The sequence below is a fragment of the Leptopilina heterotoma genome, unplaced genomic scaffold, assembly GCF_015476425.1.
Source record: "Leptopilina heterotoma isolate Lh14 unplaced genomic scaffold, ASM1547642v1 Lhet_17, whole genome shotgun sequence".
Classification (NCBI taxonomy): Eukaryota; Metazoa; Arthropoda; class Insecta; order Hymenoptera; family Figitidae; genus Leptopilina; species Leptopilina heterotoma.
Window position 1 is genome coordinate 3,503,888 of NW_025110886.1, and position 19,521 is coordinate 3,523,408.

Sequence of the window (19,521 nt, forward strand, 5' to 3'; positions counted from 1 at the left end):
TTTGGAAAAAAATAAAAATTTTTAAGTATTTTAGGTCACGTTGCAGAAATTCTTACTCAGTTGTAGAATGGAGGGTTTTAATTTTCAAAATAAAGCGTGTATTTTGTATGAACTCTAATGAAACGTGTAAAGAGAAAATATAATTGAAAATTGTCTATGAATATGAAACACCTATAGGTGATTAGATTTATAATATAGGTTAAATATTATAAGAATAATATAAAAAAAAATATATAATAAATATATAATATATAAAATAATATTAAATATTATAATTTAATATTATTAATATTATTATTATATTATTATATTATTATTATTATATTATTATTATTTAATATTATTATATTATTATTATATTATTTATTTATAGGTGGTTTAGATTTTTGTTTACAATAATATCTAAATTTGAAATAAATTAAAAATCATGTATTTTTAGGTTTTTCTTGTACATTATTTAGAAAATTGTTTGACATAGGCATAATAAAAATTAAAACGATTTAACAGTTGCATTTTTTCATAAATCTTATACATATATAAATAGTATATAGTGTATATATCGTATATAATAAATTATAAATCCATCAGGGTTCTTTTTAAATATACCTTATTTATATAATATTAAAGATGAGAAAAGTAACTCGCCGCTACAATGATATAATTAAATAACTATAATAATTAAATATCAGTTGTTTCGTAAAGGAAAGAAATTTAATATTATAAAAAATTCTTTGATTTTGCGTTGTTATAAACAATTACAATTAATTTGTTTGAATAGTAGGATAATTTCTATCAATCTATATTTTGTCTTCGATGTAGATATTTATACCCTATTGAAAAAAAACACGAGTATATAAATACATACGTGTTTTTTCCAATAGAGTACATACTTATTTGTTAAATATACTTATTTGCTTATAATTTCAGTATATACAAATATATAAATATTTATTTATATATACTGAAAAACAAGAATTTAGATGAAATATTTAGAAAAACTATCTTCTTGTCAGTCTCATCAACTTATCTTATATTTATAGTTATAATATAAACATAGCGAAAAAGATATATTGAAAGTTAAATACTTTCGAATCAAATTAAAAATAGTTTAGAATCTCAAAACATCTATTGTTGTTTATAAAAATTTTCCAAACTTAAAAACATGATTTAACTTTTGCAGATTTAAAATATTGCATGATCATAAAGATATGTTTATGCGCATATTTATAGAATTAATTAACGGAAGAATGAACCATTTTTAATAATACTATAATTGGTTTAGCATATTATTAGCTATTCTTTTAGGTTGAGTACACGATAAAGATTTTTATGTTAAGTCGTCGCGTTACTAAAAGAGGTTCTACAATAATATATGTAATTTTACATCAATTTCCATGTGGAAAGATTTCTTATAAAATATTCCCAGGAATATCCAAAGAATCTTTTCACGTGGGTTGTAACTTACATAAAATCTGTAATTCTATTTAAACAAACTTCTACTTAGATTTTTTTGTCAGTATAAACATTTTAATATAGTTGAAAATGATTCTTATTAAAAATGATGTATTATTTATAAAGCGGACCAGTTGATCTTGTAATATTTTTCACTAATACTTTTAAATGCTGTATTTCATTTAAAAAACTGAGCAAAATATAAATATTTATATATAATGTTATAAAAATCGCCTTTGTAGTCAATTTAATGATCTTTTTATGTCATCGTATTAATTTTAAAAATTAAAATAATTTTCATTTTTGAAATAAAAATTTTGAACCCATTTTTCATTGATTTAGACTATTTTTTAAAATATTTAAAGATACAGCTTAAATATTTATTTTTTAGGTAACGTATACTAAATTAATAGCGTTTTGAATGGTTTAAAAATTATATATTTACAAAAAATATAAACTATTAGATTACATATTAAAATTTCATATTTATAATCTACGCAATTTAATCTATAATTTTAATTATTTTAAGACGTTTTTAATCAACGTAAAAATTGTCACATTAATATAACGTGAAAAATCGTTAAATTTACTACAAAAGGGACAAAAAGCAAATTATTCCTTTTAATGCATTTATAATGAAATAACGCAAAATTCGAGTTTAACATAATTAACATAATTAGTTTCTACTTACAAATTTCAAAATTTTAATATATTATTTGTTATAAGCAAATCACAATTTAAAAGTATTACATATATTTATATTAAAAAAAATTTAAAGTTATTTTAATTATCATTAGAATATTTCTTTGACTAATATGAATTTTTCTGAAATATATTTTTAGAAAATTGGACAATTCTCAAATAGTATATTTTTAATCATTTAAAATGTGTAGAATATGTTTTTAAGGTAATGCAAAAATATATTTATCTTAATTTGAGCTTTCATTTCATTTCTATACATGTTATAATTAGTAGGCAGTTAATTCTTCCGTTAATATAACTTTCACAAATTTTTCATCACTCTTTCTCTAAATAAAATGGATAGCGTAAACCTTTCAACTGTACAAAAATTATATTTCTATGTAAAATTCTAAACTACGTTTCAAATGTAGAAATTAAAAATAAAATTCCACAAATTGAGGAATTTATATATACTTTATTATAAAAATATAAGATTACTTTTACATGAAAAAAGTATTAATTATTACAATATAAATATTTTTTCAGAAATAATTTATTGGTAAAAAATAAAGAATTTATAAAAATGAAGATAAATAGTAAAGAAGTAATGTTACTAAATGATGATAAAAATTGTTAGCATAATAGCAGACTTCGCACTCGATAATTACTTTTTTAAAAAAAGTATCAAAAAGTAGCTTTAAGGTCATGTTATTCAGTGGTCACGTGTTCCCATAGTAAAGTATATGGAGCACGTGACCACTAAATAACATGACCTTAAGACTAAAAAAAGTAGTAAAAAGTGGCTATCGAAAAATTAAATTTGACTAAAAAAATTGGATTCAGTATTTCCCTGACTTTTTTTTCCTTATTTCCATTTCAAATATTTCTTTTCTTTTCTTATCCTACTAAAAAACTTGAATTATTAATTTTTGTAAACTTCAATATTATTTTACATATTTTTAGATAGAATTCATCAAAAACTACAATTATATTTAAAAATAATTTTTAAAAGTGAAAAAATAAATTTATTTTTCTACAGGAGTTAATATTTTAAATAATTCAAATATAATAACCAAATTAAAATTTAACTATTTCTAACAATTACAACTGTAATTCATTTAAAACTGATAAATAATAATTAATTATGTATAATTCATAATTAATTAATTATTTATAAATTATTATCTAAAACTTAAATTGAAATTCATTTTTAAATCAATTTTTATTAGAAAATTATACCTATGAGAATTCAATTATTTTAAATACAAACAGATAATTTATTGAATGATTGAATGTTTCTTAAAATTGAATTCTTACACATAATTTTATCAACAAATTTTTTAATAATTGAATTCTTTTGACGTATTTTAATCAAATTTTTAAGAATAATTACATTTTTCGAGGAATTCGATTAAAATTTATTGTATTAAGAACAATTGAAATTCTGCAATGTGTTTTATTATTTATGAAAGTAATTGAATTATTGCGAAGAATTTTATAAAAAAGTTTCAGACAATTGATTTTTTTTGTAAATTTATGCAAAATTTATTTTTAATAATTTTTAAATTTTTAAATAATTAATAAATTATTAAAATTCGAAAAAATAATTAATTGCATTCTTTTAAAGAATTTGAATAAAACTTTTAAGAATAATTGCATTCTTTGAGGAATATATATAAAATTTTCAAAAAATTTTATGAAAATTCTATTTGAAATAATAATTGGAAATTTGTGCAAATTTTATTATTTATAAAAATAATTAAAGTTTTTGGAAAGAATTAAAAAATTTTTTTTTAATTAATGGGATTCTTGAGTGAAATTTTATGAAAATAGTAGATAATGAAAATCATTGAATTTCAGCGAAGAATTTTATAATTTGCGAAAATAACTGAATTCTTGTGAAAAGAATGTTTTTAAAATTTTTGGAAATAATTGAATTGTTTTAAAGAATTTTATTTAAATTTTTTAGAGTGTTTCTAAAAATTCTATGAAAATTTTTGAGAATACTTTCTTTATTTCAATTATTAGCGGATTTAAAATAATGCAAATTGTAAAAAAAAGTTGCTTTTAGGGTCACAAATCTGAAAAAAGTATCCAAATAGTACCAAATTGTAAAAAGGTAGTAGTGGCATTCCAGGAGAAATTTACTACTTTTCGGAGCACCCTCACCGATTTCTTTTAAACTTGGTAGTATTACATTTGTTGGTCTAAAGTTTCAGAAAATCAATTTTTTAAGTAAAATCAATTGTTTATTTAAAAGTTACAACAATTGCTCAAAATTGTTTAAATGCCCATATCTTTTAAACGGTACAAGATAATTGAGTTTTCTTTTTTACTAAAAATTCATAAAGACGAGACGCTTCAAAAATGTTATTAACATTTTTTCATATTTTGTTAATTAAAAAAGTTATTTAAATAAATAAAATTAACTTTTGAGCCGGAATACAAAATTCAATGACTTATGAACCAAAAAATTCCTTGTTTTTCACACTTTTATATTCCGAAGAAAAAAAGTTGTTTGAGTTTTTCAATCACTTATAATTTAAACAATGATTCGCTTGTTTACAATTATTTTGCAACTAAATGATCATCTGTTCTGTCCTGCGCGCGACTACTGCTACGTCACGTCCGTCTGTCGGCATATAATATATTTGACAAACGTGGAAAAATTGAGGTTATGTTTAATCAAAACAACGCATTTCAATCTTTTTAAAGTTTTAGGATATCAGGATATCAATATCCTGATTTAACTTTTTTTTCCATGACTGCTAAAAACTTTAAAAAGATTGAAATGCGTTGTTTTGATTAAACATAACCTCAATTTTTCCACGCTTGTCAAATATATTATATGCCGACAGACGGACGTGACGTAGCAGTAGTCGCGCGCAGGACAGAACAGATGATCATTTAGTTGCAAAATAATTGTAAACAAGCGAATCATTGTTTAAATTATAAGTGATTGAAAAACTCAAACAACTTTTTATCTTCGGAATATAAAAGTGTGAAAAACAAGGAATTTTTTGGTTCATAAGTCATTTGATTTTGAAATCCGGCTCAAAAGTTAATTTTATTTATTTAAATAACTTTTTTAATTAACAAAATAAGAAAAAATGTTAATAAAATTTTTGAAGCGTCTCGTCTTTATGAATTTTTAGCAAAAAAGAAAACTCAATTATCTTGTACCGTTTAAAAGATATGGGCATTTAAACAATTTTGAGCAATTGTTGTAACTTTTAAATAAACAATTGATTTTACTTAAAAAATTGATTTTCTGAAACTTTAGACCAACAAATGTAATACTACCAAGTTTGAAAGAAATCGGTGAGGGTGCTCCGAAAAGTAGTAAATTTCTCCTGAAATGCCACAGTAAATAATAGTTTTTAGTAGATGAGTGCGAAGCCTGGAATAGAAGTAAAAAAAAAATGTGTTACCTATAGTACCTATAGGTGGAAAGTTTAATGCGATCCATTTCTTAAGAAATTCTGCGAAATATAATAACGAAATTTTTCTCTAAATTACTATCGTTGAACATTCGTCGCGTTCCATGTAGGCATAGTGTCGGTTGACATGATTTCAAATGTAGGTGCGGAACCATGAACGAATGCATAAGATTCGAGAAAATGAAATTCCGTGAAATAAACCACAACGAGAACAACAATATATCCAAGCCATCGTAAAGTTCTCATGTATTCCCAAAGTCTATCTAAAAACATGGCTAAGAGCATACAGTCAACGGCAATATGAAAATTGACAAGTTTCCAGGCAGTAGACATCGCCCAAAATGAACTCGATTGCATAACTTTAGCTTGTCTAATAAGCAATTCATCTTTAGTAATGGAAGACGAGCTTGCGTCGGTTTCCAATAAATCTTGATAGAGTGAAATATATCGATTCCAACCGACGCTACTGACCAGTAAATAGCCAACAAAAAGTATTACCGTTCCAATAACATTTCTCGAGCGTCGTCTCTTATAAATAGTCTCTGGATCAACGTCACGACTCTCCACAAGTGGTATCACATTGTTCAGCTTCTCATAACCTCGTCCAGGTGGATTCTTTTGAAAATAGCAGAATATTCCAATCATCAATGCTATACAGCCGAGTGCATCACAAATTCCATCGACGAAATATCCAACGGAACCAACATCCGAATGTTCTCCATTAATGTGTTTCCTTTTCCTAGCTACATGCCCATCTAAGTCATCTAACCACGTTCTAATTTCGAAAAGCAATACGGCAAGTCGCCTCTGGGAGAGTGAATCACTCGAGGCACATTTTCCCGCTGCTATAGCAACCAGCACGTGGAATCCGCTAATTAAATTAGGTGAAATCCATTTGCAGTCACTGATTCCAAAAGCTTGATTTACAATTGCAGCTAACGGGCCCAGTAGATAATAATTTGGATGATCTAACATTAGGCCTTTCACAGTTACCACGCATAAAGGATCAAAGGAACATGGAATTATTCCTTCGTATTCAGGTTTATTATCGTTTGGTTTTATCGAGTATTTATGTACTCTGGAATATAACATCATATCCATGAATATAAAATAAAGCAGTAAAAGTGCCACCACTGAGAATGTCACACGATGAAATACAGAAGTCAAGAGAAACATTTTGGAAAACTTTTTTTTTTTTAAATTATGTCCTCTTTATATTGTGCAAGTTTTATTTCCTTCTCGAATATTTTCTTCTCAAGTCATTAGAATTTACAAAAATTATGTTAAATCTTCTTTCCTAATAAAGTCTTATATGACAAAAATATATTTGTTTCATTTACTGCTGATTTAGCAAAAATTTTTTTAATTTATTCTTCATTCGAATGAGTCATGAATTTACATTATTGAATAAGTAGCTTTTTTCAGCTACACATTTGGCACTATTTACGTTGCATCATATTTCTTTTTCTTAATATATTTATCTCTTGTTGCATTGCTTCTTGGGAGTTTAAATTTTGATATTTTTGTTTGAAACTTATTTTTCCTCTCATTAAATAATTAATTCAATTACTGAAGAAATTTTGATGACACTTTCCAATATCTGTAAATAAAAAAAATGCAAATTAGACTATAGATTCAGAATCTGATGTCATTTTATATAAAATTATTGATAATGAAAAGAACATTTTTTTTTCATTATCACGGTTGCTACAAAAATTAAATTTCGTTTTTCCCTGATATTCAGACAAAATTTCGACTTTTTCCCTGAGCCTAAAGAATATTCTGATTCCCTCTGAAAATGATTAGATACTCAAAAAATTGTCCTATTACATTTATTTACACGAATTTCCTTAATTGCAAAATTATTCAAAAACACCTATAACATCATTTTTAAATAAATATTTAATCATTATTATGTTTCCGTGGGAATTAAGATATTCAAAATTTCTAATTCAAACCTTTTAAAATTCAATAATTTATAACAATAATATTATAAAAAATGAAGATATCGATCATTCCGAGTCTTCGACTCGGAGTAATCGCTTTCTCCATGTTTTATAATAATTAAAGGTTACTGAGTGATAGAATTATTATCGAATTATTAAAAAAAAAATTTATCAAAAAAATTAAAAATAATAGAATTCCTTCGAAAAATTTTATTATTTAGAAAAATAATTAAATTCTTTTTTACAAGAATTTCTTTGAATTTTTTTTAAATAATGAAGTTTGTTTAATAATTTTAATTAAAAATTTTAGAAAATAATTGAATTTTATGAACAATTTCTTTCAAGTTTTTTAAATAATCGTGTTTGTTAATAATTAAAATGAAACATTTAATTATAGAATTTTATTAAAATTTTAGAAAATAATTGGATTTTTTTGAAAAATTTTATAACGAATTAAGAACAAAATTTAATTCTTTCGTGAAATTTTTTTTTTAAATAATTCAATTTTTGCAAAGAATTTTACTATTTATAAATATAATTGAATTGTTTCAAAGGATTTATCAAAATTTTAGAAAATAATTGAATTTTTTCGAAAAATATTAAAAAATTGAATTCTTTTATGAAATTTTATTAAAATTGTTTTTTTAAAATAATTGAATTCTTGCAAAGAATTTTACTATTTATATATATAATTAAATTGTTTCGAAGAATTTATTAAAATTTTCGAAAATAATTGAATTCTATTGAAATTTTTTATACTTCCCGTGTGGAAAATGAAAATTGGTCCTAGCCAGGTCCTACCTATTTTGCCCTGTTAATAGCTTGGTCCTAGGTTGGCAGTGTAGGTTGGACCAACAATGGCTGGTAATGCGATTCTAGCCTGGTCCTAACTTGGGAGCCTAGTTAGGACCAGTTTATTTATATATTTTATTATAATTTTAATTAGTTTATAATATTTGCTAAAGAAATAACCTAAATTATTAATAATAAGTATTAGTTTTAATTAATTATTATTTTTTTCAATTAAATGATTACCAAAAGCTAATTCATAAATAATGTTAGTATATGTAGAGATTATTATATTTCTAATTTCGTTCGCTGATTTTAAGTTTCGTTTAAGTTGGTGCTAAACACTAAGAGATATTGCAATTCGAATGTGGGCTGACCCACCCAGGTCCAACCCAGGACCTACCTGGGCTTCCTAGTTTCATTAGCAAAAATTTCTAAGTCCAAGTCTAAAAAATTTTTTGCAACAAAAAATTAATGCTTAAAATGATTTAGAATAATGAAAAACGTGTTTTTAACATACATTTTTTTGACATTTTTTTAAAAAGTGGATCACCCGCTTAATTAATTAGGAAAAATTTCCAAGTCCAAAAGACGAATATTTTTTTTAGACCAAGAAATTAATGTTAAAAATGATTGAGAACAATGAAAAACATGTTTTTAACGAAAATGTATAGAAATTTTTTTTCTTGATATAATATAAAAATATTAATTTTTGAATTTTTATATTTGGATATTATTTTATTATTATTGTTGTTGTTAAACTATTTTTTTTTTATTTATTATCGTGTATTAGTGTCAATAATTACTATATTGAATCATCAAAAGCAAGTCCCCAAGTCACTGACAATAAAAATTTTGATCTCAACTAGTTTCATTAGCATAGTGGTTAGGGCGTTAGTCTCGTAGTCCGTAGGTCGTAGGTTCGATTCCCGCGTGCGTTAGATTTTATTTACTTCTTAGGTTTACGTTTATTCCGATTTTTCTGCATTGTATTCGTATAAGTATGCAATTTAATGATTATATATACTGTAAAATAATTTAATTAACAAATTTCTAATTTTTTTATAATTTTTAATGTATATATTAGAGGAATATATATTAATCTCTACATATACTAACATTATTTATGAATTCGCTTTTGGTAATCATTTAATTGAAAAAAATAATAATTAATTAAAACTAATACTTATTATTAATAATTTAGGTTATTTCTTTAGCAAATATTATAAACTAATTAAAATTATAATAAAATATATAAATAAACTGGTCCTAACTAGGCTCCCAAGTTAGGACCAGGCTAGAATCGCATCACCAGCCATTGTTGGTCCAACCTACACTGCCAACCTAGGACCAAGCTATTAACAGGGCAAAATAGGTAGGACCTGGCAAGGACCAATTTTCATTTTCCACACGGGAAGTATAAAAAATTCAGATTTTTAAAGATTTTAATTTGAAACCTTTACAAAATTCAATTATTTCTAAAAATTGCAATTATTAGTAACTTATAAAAAATTCAATTATTTATCTAAAAGTTTAACTATGAAATTAATTTTTAAATCAATTTTTATTAGAAAATTCTACGAGAATTCAATTATTTAAATACAAACATAGATAATTTATTGAATTCTTTTGACGAATTTTAATCAAATTTTTAAGAATAATTACATTTTTCGAGGAATTCGATTAAAATTTATTGTATTAAAAACAATTGAAATTGTGCAATGTGTTTTATTATTTATGAAAATAATTAAACTATATCGCGAAGAATATTTTATTTAAAAATGTTTCAAACAATTAGTTATTTTTGTAAATTCATGCAAAATTTATTTTTATTAATAATTGAATTCCTATGAAATTTTCATTATTTTAGAAAATAATTTAATATTCGTGTAGAACTTTGTTAAAATTATTTTTAAATAATTGAATACTTTTGGGAAATTTTATTAAAATAATAAATATACAAATTATTGAAATAGGGTCAGAATTCGTGAAATTTTCACAGAAAATAAAAAGTATTTTTTTTAAATCGAAGTGTTGAAAAAACATTTCTATTTGGCCTTAAGAATGTGTCCACCAAAAAACAGAAAAAAAAATTATTTTTTATAAAAGTTATTGCAAAATTAATTTTTTAGCAACTTTTTAAACAAAATTTTATTTCTCCTAAATGAATGAACCGATTTAAATGAACCAAGCGGGAATATCAAGGGGATAAAATATACTTTCGTTTAGAATTAGAAAATTTCTAAAAAGTTTATTTTTTAATAATTATTTAATAAATTTTTTATAAACAATTAATTTTTTTTAATGTTCTGTGCCTTTTAAAAATTTGAAAAAAATATTAACATACACTTAAAACTATAAGAAATCAAAATCCGTTGAGAAAATTTTGGAGCGACAATTATTTTAAAAGTTATAAACAAATTATATTGGCGCGGTGTTGTGCATCAACGCTGAACTTAGTTTTTGATCATTTTTATCAATTTTTATGGTTACATAATTGAATAAAAATGTTAATTTGACAGTGTTTTGTTCATTTCGTAGTTAAAAATAATGTTTTAATTCTGAGAATCATCAAAATCGCATCTCCGTTCAATATAATTTGTTTATAATTTTTAAAATAATTGTCGCTCCAAAATTTTCTCAACGGATTTTGATTTCTTATAGTTTTAAGTGTATGTTAATATTTTTTTCAAATTTTTAAAAGGCGCAGAACATTAAAAAAAATTAATTGTTCATAAAAAATTTATTAAATAATTATTAAAAAATAAACTTTTTAAAAATTTTCTAATTCTAAACGAAAGTATATTTTATCCCCTTGATATTCACCCTTGGTTCATTTAAATCGGTTCATTCATTTAGGAGAAATAAAATTTTGTTTAAAAAGTTGCTAAAAAATTAATTTTGCAATAACTTTTATAAAAAATAATTTTTTTTCCTGTTTTTTGGTGGACACATTCTTAAGGCCAAATAGAAATGTTTTTTCAACACTTCGATTTAAAAAAAATACTTTTTATTTTCTGTGAAAATTTCACGAATTCTGACCCAATAAGAAAATTTTTTGAAAATAATTGAAATTCTGCAATGAATTTTATTAAAATTTTTGAAAATAATTGAATTTTATTAAAATTTTTGAAAATAATTGAATTTTATTACTTTTGAAAATAATTGAATTCTTGTGGAATTTTTTTTTTTTAATAATTGAATATTATAAAAAATTTTGTTTAATAATTGAATTCTTTTGGAAAATTTTACTAAAATAGTAGAATATTGAAAATCATTGAATTAAGAAAAATTTTTGAAAATAATTAAAACTTTGCCATAAATAATATTAAAATTTTTGAAAATAATTGCAATTCTGCAATGAATTTTATTACGTTTGAAAATAATTGAATTCTTGTCATGAATATTGTTATTTATGAAAATAATTGAATTTCGACGAAGAATTTTCCTATTTATAAAGATAATTGAAATGTTGACGAGAATTTTGTTTTTAATTTTTGAATATAATTGAATTTCTGAAAAGAATTTTATTATTTTTTAAGATAGTTAAATTCTTTCAAAGAATTGCGTTAAAATTTTTAAAAAATTGGAACTACATACTTTCAACAGAATTGAAAATAAAATTTAAAAAAAATACTTCATTAAATGATTTATAAGTAATAACTTTATGACAGTTCTTTAATAGAATTAAGTTATTTAAAATAAATTATTGTCAGAAATAGAAAAAAATTATTAAATCATAGTAAGTGTGCAGTGATAACAATTCGAAAAAAGTTAATAAATTCTTCAACAGTCCGTTATCTGCACTAAAAAATGATTATATACAGAAGAGCAATGATTGTCTAAATTACATTACTACGTTATCGCGAGTAGAATGATTACGACAATTGCTAAATTATCAAGCTTCGACTTATTGCAATTTTTTGTAACTTTTGAAAAGAATCAAAATAATTTTTAAATATAGTTGGACTTTTGAAATAAAAATAAATAAAATACATACGTTAATTAAAATTAAAATACAGATAATACTTGATTTGAAATTTAATCAATAATTCGCAAAATTTATATTCATAAATTATTTTAATTGACATTGTATTAAATGTATTATGTACTAATAAATAAAATAAAACTAATTGAAAATAAAAAACAATTATCAAGTCCACCACCAGATGGATATCAAGTCAAAGTGAATATGTAAATATAAACAAGCTTTTACCAACAATAATTGTAAATAAAAAACTTTTAATTAGTTCTCATTACCAATTCTTAATTTTAAATATTACCACACTAAAAATTGTTTTATTAATGAAAAATAAAACAATAGATTGAAACAATGTATGTGCATATATATATATACACACATATATATATAATTAGCTTTATAAATGATAGGGACAGAAAATTACTTACCTCAATGTTTCTATAAAAACAACTGTCAAAAGTGGAGCTTATTCTTCAAAAGAATCATGATAAAATATAAATTGGTACTTTCTGGATCTTTCATCAATCTCGAAAATATTTCAATAACCGGTTATTCTTCTCTAATGACAAGGCAATGTTCTCCTGAATAACACAAACTAAATAAAAATTTTAACTTCACCAATAACTTCATCACTCAACGTCAAAATGGGTGTTATACAGTCAATTGAATTGACTTTAATCTTTGTAGCCTTGAAACATGTGTGGAATAAATTTTGTTCGCCAAATCTTTAGAAGTAGGCTAACCACACCAAGCTGACATGAAACTATTTGCAACTATTGTGTTGTACACTCAGCTGAGAGCTTGGCCTAGCTCAGGCTCATGCTTTGACAGGAACGAATAATGAGAAGGTTAGTTGGCATCTGATGGTAACAATGGTATCTACTCCGATTCAGTTTTTTCCATAATAATATTACCCATTGAGGCTAATTCTAATATTGATTAAATTTAATATTTTTAAATGATTCAAAAAGTAGGTAATTTCCAAAAATATTATTTTTGGCTTAAAAATAGAAATAAATGAATAAGCATTAATGTACACGACAAACACGTAGTGAAATTTGATTGGCAGAGAAAAGTCGTCTGATTAAATGGTCTGATTGTTTTGATTCATAAATAATAAGGGCGCATGATTGCACCCAAATTGTCATCTTTATAATTGTTATTTAACGGAATTTTAAATTTTATTATCATTATTTACTCGCAGGGCCGGATTTAGGGTGTCAGAGGCCCTAGGGCACTAGGGCCCTGGGGCCCTCTTACCCGGGAGCAAAATCAATCAAATTTAACACAATATATATTTGAAAACGTAAAAACAAAAATAGATATATTTATTTTGAGACTATTACAAATTATTCAATTAAATAATTTGTTATGGTTATCAACAATGTTGTGCAAACATTTTTCACATATTAACGACACTTTCTTGATTTTTTAGAAAGAAACTCTTCAATTATTTTGTTGGTATCCACTGTTTTTAATAATTCGCTTTCAATTGATAAAATAGCCAACGATAGCTGCGCAAACCGTCATTATTCGCATGCAGCTTGAATTGTAATTGTTTGAAATCGGACAATTTTCAAAAATTGTCGAACTGCAAATCAATTACAACACTGGGTTACAAAAAAATGGTCATGTCGTGTTTATTTAAAATTTACTGTGTTTATTGAAAGTTTAGGTGTCACAGAATAAGAATATACCAGAAAAACTTTTTTTCATTCGGTCATTCCCTTAAAAAACGAGTTTAAAGTCTCAAAAAACCGTATTTTTAGCACTTTTTGAGGCAGCGTAACAAGAAAACGCAACATGATAAAAATCTCTACAAAAGCTTAAATAAAAGCTTAAACCTTCAACTTTAAGGCTCAGAACTGAAAAGTACTTAAATAAGCACTGAAAACCTGCAGTCACTATCTGAAATTATCAAAAAAGCTGGGTTAGGTAGCACTTGGTAAAAATCAATTTCCCTAACCGGATTCGGTTGCAAATTGTTATTTTAGGTTTTTGAGGTTTCTAATGACGAATTGGAACTTAGATTTGAAAAATTTCAAAGTGGCGGACTCAATTTTTTAAAATTATTAACGCAAATTTTGAAAAATTGAGTGAATTCATTATTTTCAGTCCGCCATTTTGAAATTTTTAAATCTAAGTTCCAATTCGTCATTAGAAACCTCAAAAAACTTCAAATAACAAGTTGCAACCGAATCCGCTTAAGGAAATCGATTTTTACCAATTGCTTCCTGTTCTAGCTTTTTTTGACAATTTCAGGTAGCGACTGCTTAATTAAGGAGGTTTTCATTGATTATTTACCCAGCAAACACGTTACGTAAGTGTTACATAACAAATAAAGCACCTTGTTATGTCTCACTGTGACAATATTGTTATGTAACAACTACATAATGAGATAGTAACAATATTATATAACACTGTTACTGAATGGTGATATAATAGTTACATAATTTTTTCAAATAACTATTATATAACTGTGTGATATATTCATTACATCACAGAGTGATAATTTTTGTCTTGTTACATTGTTCTCTAATTGTTACATAACTGTTACGAAACTGTGTGACATAACAGATACATAATTTTGTTATAATTAATAAAGTAGGTTACATTATTATATCACACTGTGACAATATTATTATGTAACCATTATATAATGAGATAGTAACACTGTTATATAACACTGTTACTGGATGGTGATATAACAGTTACATAATTTTTTCAAATAACTATTATATAACTGTGTGATATATTCATTACATCACAGAGTAATAATTTTTGTCTTATTGCATCGTTCTCTAATTGTTACATAACTGATACGAAACTGTGTGACATAATAAATACATAATTTTGTTATAATTAATAAAGTAGGTCACATTATTATATCACACTGTGACAATATTATTATGTAACTATTATATAATGAAATATTAACACTGTTACTGGGACGTGATATAACAGTAACATAGTTTCATAATATACGTATTATACAACAATGTGATACATTCTTTTAAACTGCACTTAAATAAATAATAGGCAGAATGTGTTTTTTACATAGGCAATTTCTTCCTAAAAACAAAAGCAATACACGCAAAGCAATTGCTTCCTTTTAAAAAGAAATTTTTGCTTTAGTTCCTAAGGTTAACATAACAAGGCAAATTTTAATTTGAATATTTAGAGAATACTATATGAAATAATAAATTTATTTATTCCAATATTCACAACTTATCCAATGAAGAGATTAAACCTTATAAACAGAATTAATATTATATATATATTCATTTTTACTATCGTGAATATAATGATAATGTATTTTTATAGTTTATTATTTAAAAATTAAAAAATTATATTTTACATTTTTATTAATTATATGTGACGCGATTTGAAGAAAGGGAACTTAGAAGCAAAAAATTGTAGGCTATGTTTGCAATTTTTTAAATGAAAATACAAAAAAGTAACAACCGTCAATATAAATAATTGACATTTTAAGTCTTTATTACAACTAAAATATTTAAAAACAAATTATTTAAATAGCAAACATGTTCTGTAACTGTTACGTAACATTTCTGTAGTAATAAGAGCTAAATTACGTAACTGTTATGTAATTGTTATGTAACATAAAAGTAACAATGTTCTGTAACTGTCGTTACAAAATTGTTACGTAAAATTGTAGTCTCTCTGTTACGCAATAAAATTATGTAATTGTTACATAACTGTTATGTAACATGAAACACTATTTTATAATTATTGTTTCGAATAAATATTTTTGATTATAAATCTAGTTTAACTGTTTAAGTTTATTAATTTACAATAAATTATTATTAATAATTATTATCAGTATTATTTATTATAATTATTAATGTCCAAAACTTTTAAAGAAGTACGTAAAAGTAAAGTGGGGTGAAGAAGCCGACTTTTGGAACATTTTACGATATTTAATATAATATCACTCACTTTTAATTTTATTTAAAATTTTTTAACGTACTCTGAAAAGTTTGTCTATTAATAATTTAAAAAATATCTTAATTTTTTTTGTAAAAAGTTGTCAGAAATTAATAAAGAAAAATTTTAATTTGAACAAATTTATATAAAATTAATTTAAAGTTTATAACTCTCAAATTTTATGTGAAGAAAAATAGAATTTTCAGAATAAAATAAAAATTTGTAATCCCGATTAGTATAATTGTAATCGTTTCTTTTTGTTACTTACATGTGTGTGACATTGTTATGTAAATGCTACAAAATTGTTACTTATATGTGTGTAACATTGTTACGTAAATGTTACAGAATTGTTACTGAACACTGACTAATGTGTGGTAGATATTTTTATTAACACGTTAATCGTATATTACAAATAAAAAAAACCACAAGTTTGTCTTTGTTACGTAATAGTTACATAACAGTAAGTAACAGAATATACGGCACTGCAGTTGATATAGTAGATTAGGAGAATTCTCATCAAGCCTTCAGTGGCCGTGCGGTTTAAATGCGTTGCGTCGGGTCGTCAAGGGCGGGGGGACGTGAGTTCGATCCCACATGCGAGCGGATATTTTTCATTCTAAGCGTTATGTAAAATAATAAAATTACTATTTAATCTGTATATAAGTGTTGTGAAATGTGAATAAAATAAACTTGTGAACATGTTTATAAATAATATTAAAGATCTTTAAAAAAATCAAGTTTAAAAAATGTACTAATTAGTAAATCAGTTTTTTACTAAAATTATTTTTGGATATTACCATGTCAAATGGCATTTGTTATTATCTATTGAATAAAAATAATAACAATAATTTTCACGTAGGTCATATTAGTGATGTTACAATTATATAACAAGCTCATCAAATTATGTAACAGAATCTCATAATTGTGATATAATAATAAGTCACAACGTGATATAAGTGTGATATAACAATTATGTAACATATTTACATAACTGTGATATAATAATAAGTCACAACGTGATATAAGTGTGATATAGCAATTATGTATCATATTCTTCTAATTATGTAACATATTTACATAACTGTGATATAATAATTAAATATCACGCTGCAACATAATTGTTATATCACCCTTCTTGTAACAATTATGTAACTGTGACCCTCATGTTACGACATTTCGTGTCACATGTTCATATCATGTTATATCACGTGTGATATTCTGTGACATAACTGTTACATAACTTTTATGTAACAATGTTTGCTGGGTAAGTACTTTTCAGTTCTGAGCCTCAAAGTTGAAGGTTTAAGCTTTTATTTAAGCTCTTGTAGAGATTTTTATCATGTTGCGTTTTCTTGTTACGCTGCCTCAATAAGTGCTAAAAATACGGTTTTTGACACTTTAAACTCGTTTTTTTAAGGGAATGACCGAATGAAAAAATGTTTTACTGGTATATTCTTATTCAGTGACACCTAAACTTTCAATAAACACAGGAAACTTTGAATAAACACGATATGACCATTTTTTTGTAACCCAGTGCAATTTATATTACATATAGAAACTGATTTACTATTATAGACAGGGTGTCTAACAAGGATTGAGAAAAAAATTCCCTGACTTTTCCCTGACTTTTTCCCTGACCTTTTACTAATTTTATTTTTGCTTTCTTGAGAAAAAATATAGTAACTGACATATTTAACAATAAATTAATATCTAATGATAGAAAAAAACGGTGATAAAAATCTTCTAAGTTTTGTTAGGTTAAAAAAATTTTTTATTCACAAAATTTTTTTAGAAATTTCCCTGACTTTCAATGAAATTCTCTGACATTCCCTGACTTTTCCATGACTTTTCCCTGACCGTTAGACACCCTGATAGAGCATTTACACATATACACTTCTTGTGACAAGAAGACCTCTTAAAAATTGGGGGCCCCTGACGACCGGGGGCCCCAGGGCACTTGCCCTTTTTGCCCTACAGCAAATCCGGCCCTGTTTACTCGAATGGTAGATGTCTATAATTTAATGTTAACATTATTACGATATTGAGAATAACAGGCTTCGCACTCATCTACTAAAACCTACTATTTACTACTTTTTTTTAACAATTTGCTACTATTTGGATACTTTTTTAGATTTATGACACTAAAATCTACTTTTTTCTTTATTTTTGAGGAAAGTTTGCATTACTTTAAATTCGCTAATAGTTCAAATGAAAAAAAAATTCTAAAAATTTTAATAAAATTCTTCACAAGAATTCGTAATTATTTTGCCAAATAATAAAATTTTTCACGAGAATTTAATTATTTAAACAAAATGAATTAAAATTCTTCACAAAAATTAAATTATTTTATAAAATTTTTTTAAATTCGAAAAAAATCAATTTATATAATTATAAATAGTAAATTTTTTTGCAAAAATTAAATTATTTTTAATACAATTTTAATAAAATTTCATGAAAGAATTCAATTCTTTTTTAATTTTTAATATTTTCCAAAAAAATTAAATTATTTTCTAAAATTTTAATAAATCCTTCAAAACAATTCAGTTATATTTGTAAATAGTAAAATTCTTTGCAAAAATTCAATTATTTTTAATAAAATTCCACGAAAAAATTAGATTTTTTTCTTAATTTATTAAAAAAAAATTTCAAAAGAATGCAATTACTTTCTAAAATCTTAATAAAATTCAATAATTAAATGTTTAATTTCAATTTTTAACAAACACGAATATTTTAAAAACTTGAAAGAAATTGTTCATAAAATTAAATTAAATTATTTTCATAAATAATAAAATTCATCGCAAAAATTGAATTATTTTTAGTACAAATTTTAATAAAATTTTTCTAAAGAATTCAATTATTTTTAATAAATTTTAATAAAATTCTGTATATGGATTGAATTATTTTCAACACGTCGAAGAAATTTTGCAAGAATTCATTTCTTTTAAGTTTTAATAAATTCTACGTTGAAATTCAATTGTTTTCATAACTAATAGTACAATTTTTTGGATGAATTCAATTATTTTCATAAATAATAAAATTCTTCAGAGGAATTCAATTATTTTTGTAAATAATAAAATTGTTTACAGAATTTGAATTATTTTGAATACAATTTAAAATGAATTCTTCGAAAAATGTAATTATTTTCTAAAGTTCTTAATATTCTTCGAAAGAAATGAATTTATTTTCAAAAATTTTGATAAATTTCTTTTTTAGTATTCAATTTTAAGAAACAATCAGTTATTCTATCAATTATTTGTATGTATTTAAATAATTGAATTCGCGTAGA

At 23.9% G+C, this 19,521-nt stretch overlaps 1 protein-coding gene across 1 annotated transcript; it reads right to left on the reverse strand.

The window, feature by feature from the left end:
* Window positions 1-4,988: 4,988 nt before the first annotated feature.
* LOC122499655 (ceramide phosphoethanolamine synthase) lies at window positions 4,989-13,129 on the reverse strand. The gene is made up of 2 exons (XM_043608109.1): window positions 12,719-13,129; window positions 4,989-7,173 (listed from the first exon to the last, which is right to left on the reverse strand). The coding sequence occupies exon 2, from the start codon at window positions 6,747-6,749 to the stop codon at window positions 5,652-5,654; it is 1,098 nt and encodes a 365-aa protein (XP_043464044.1). The 5' UTR covers window positions 6,750-7,173; window positions 12,719-13,129; the 3' UTR covers window positions 4,989-5,651.
* Window positions 13,130-19,521: the final 6,392 nt, after the last annotated feature.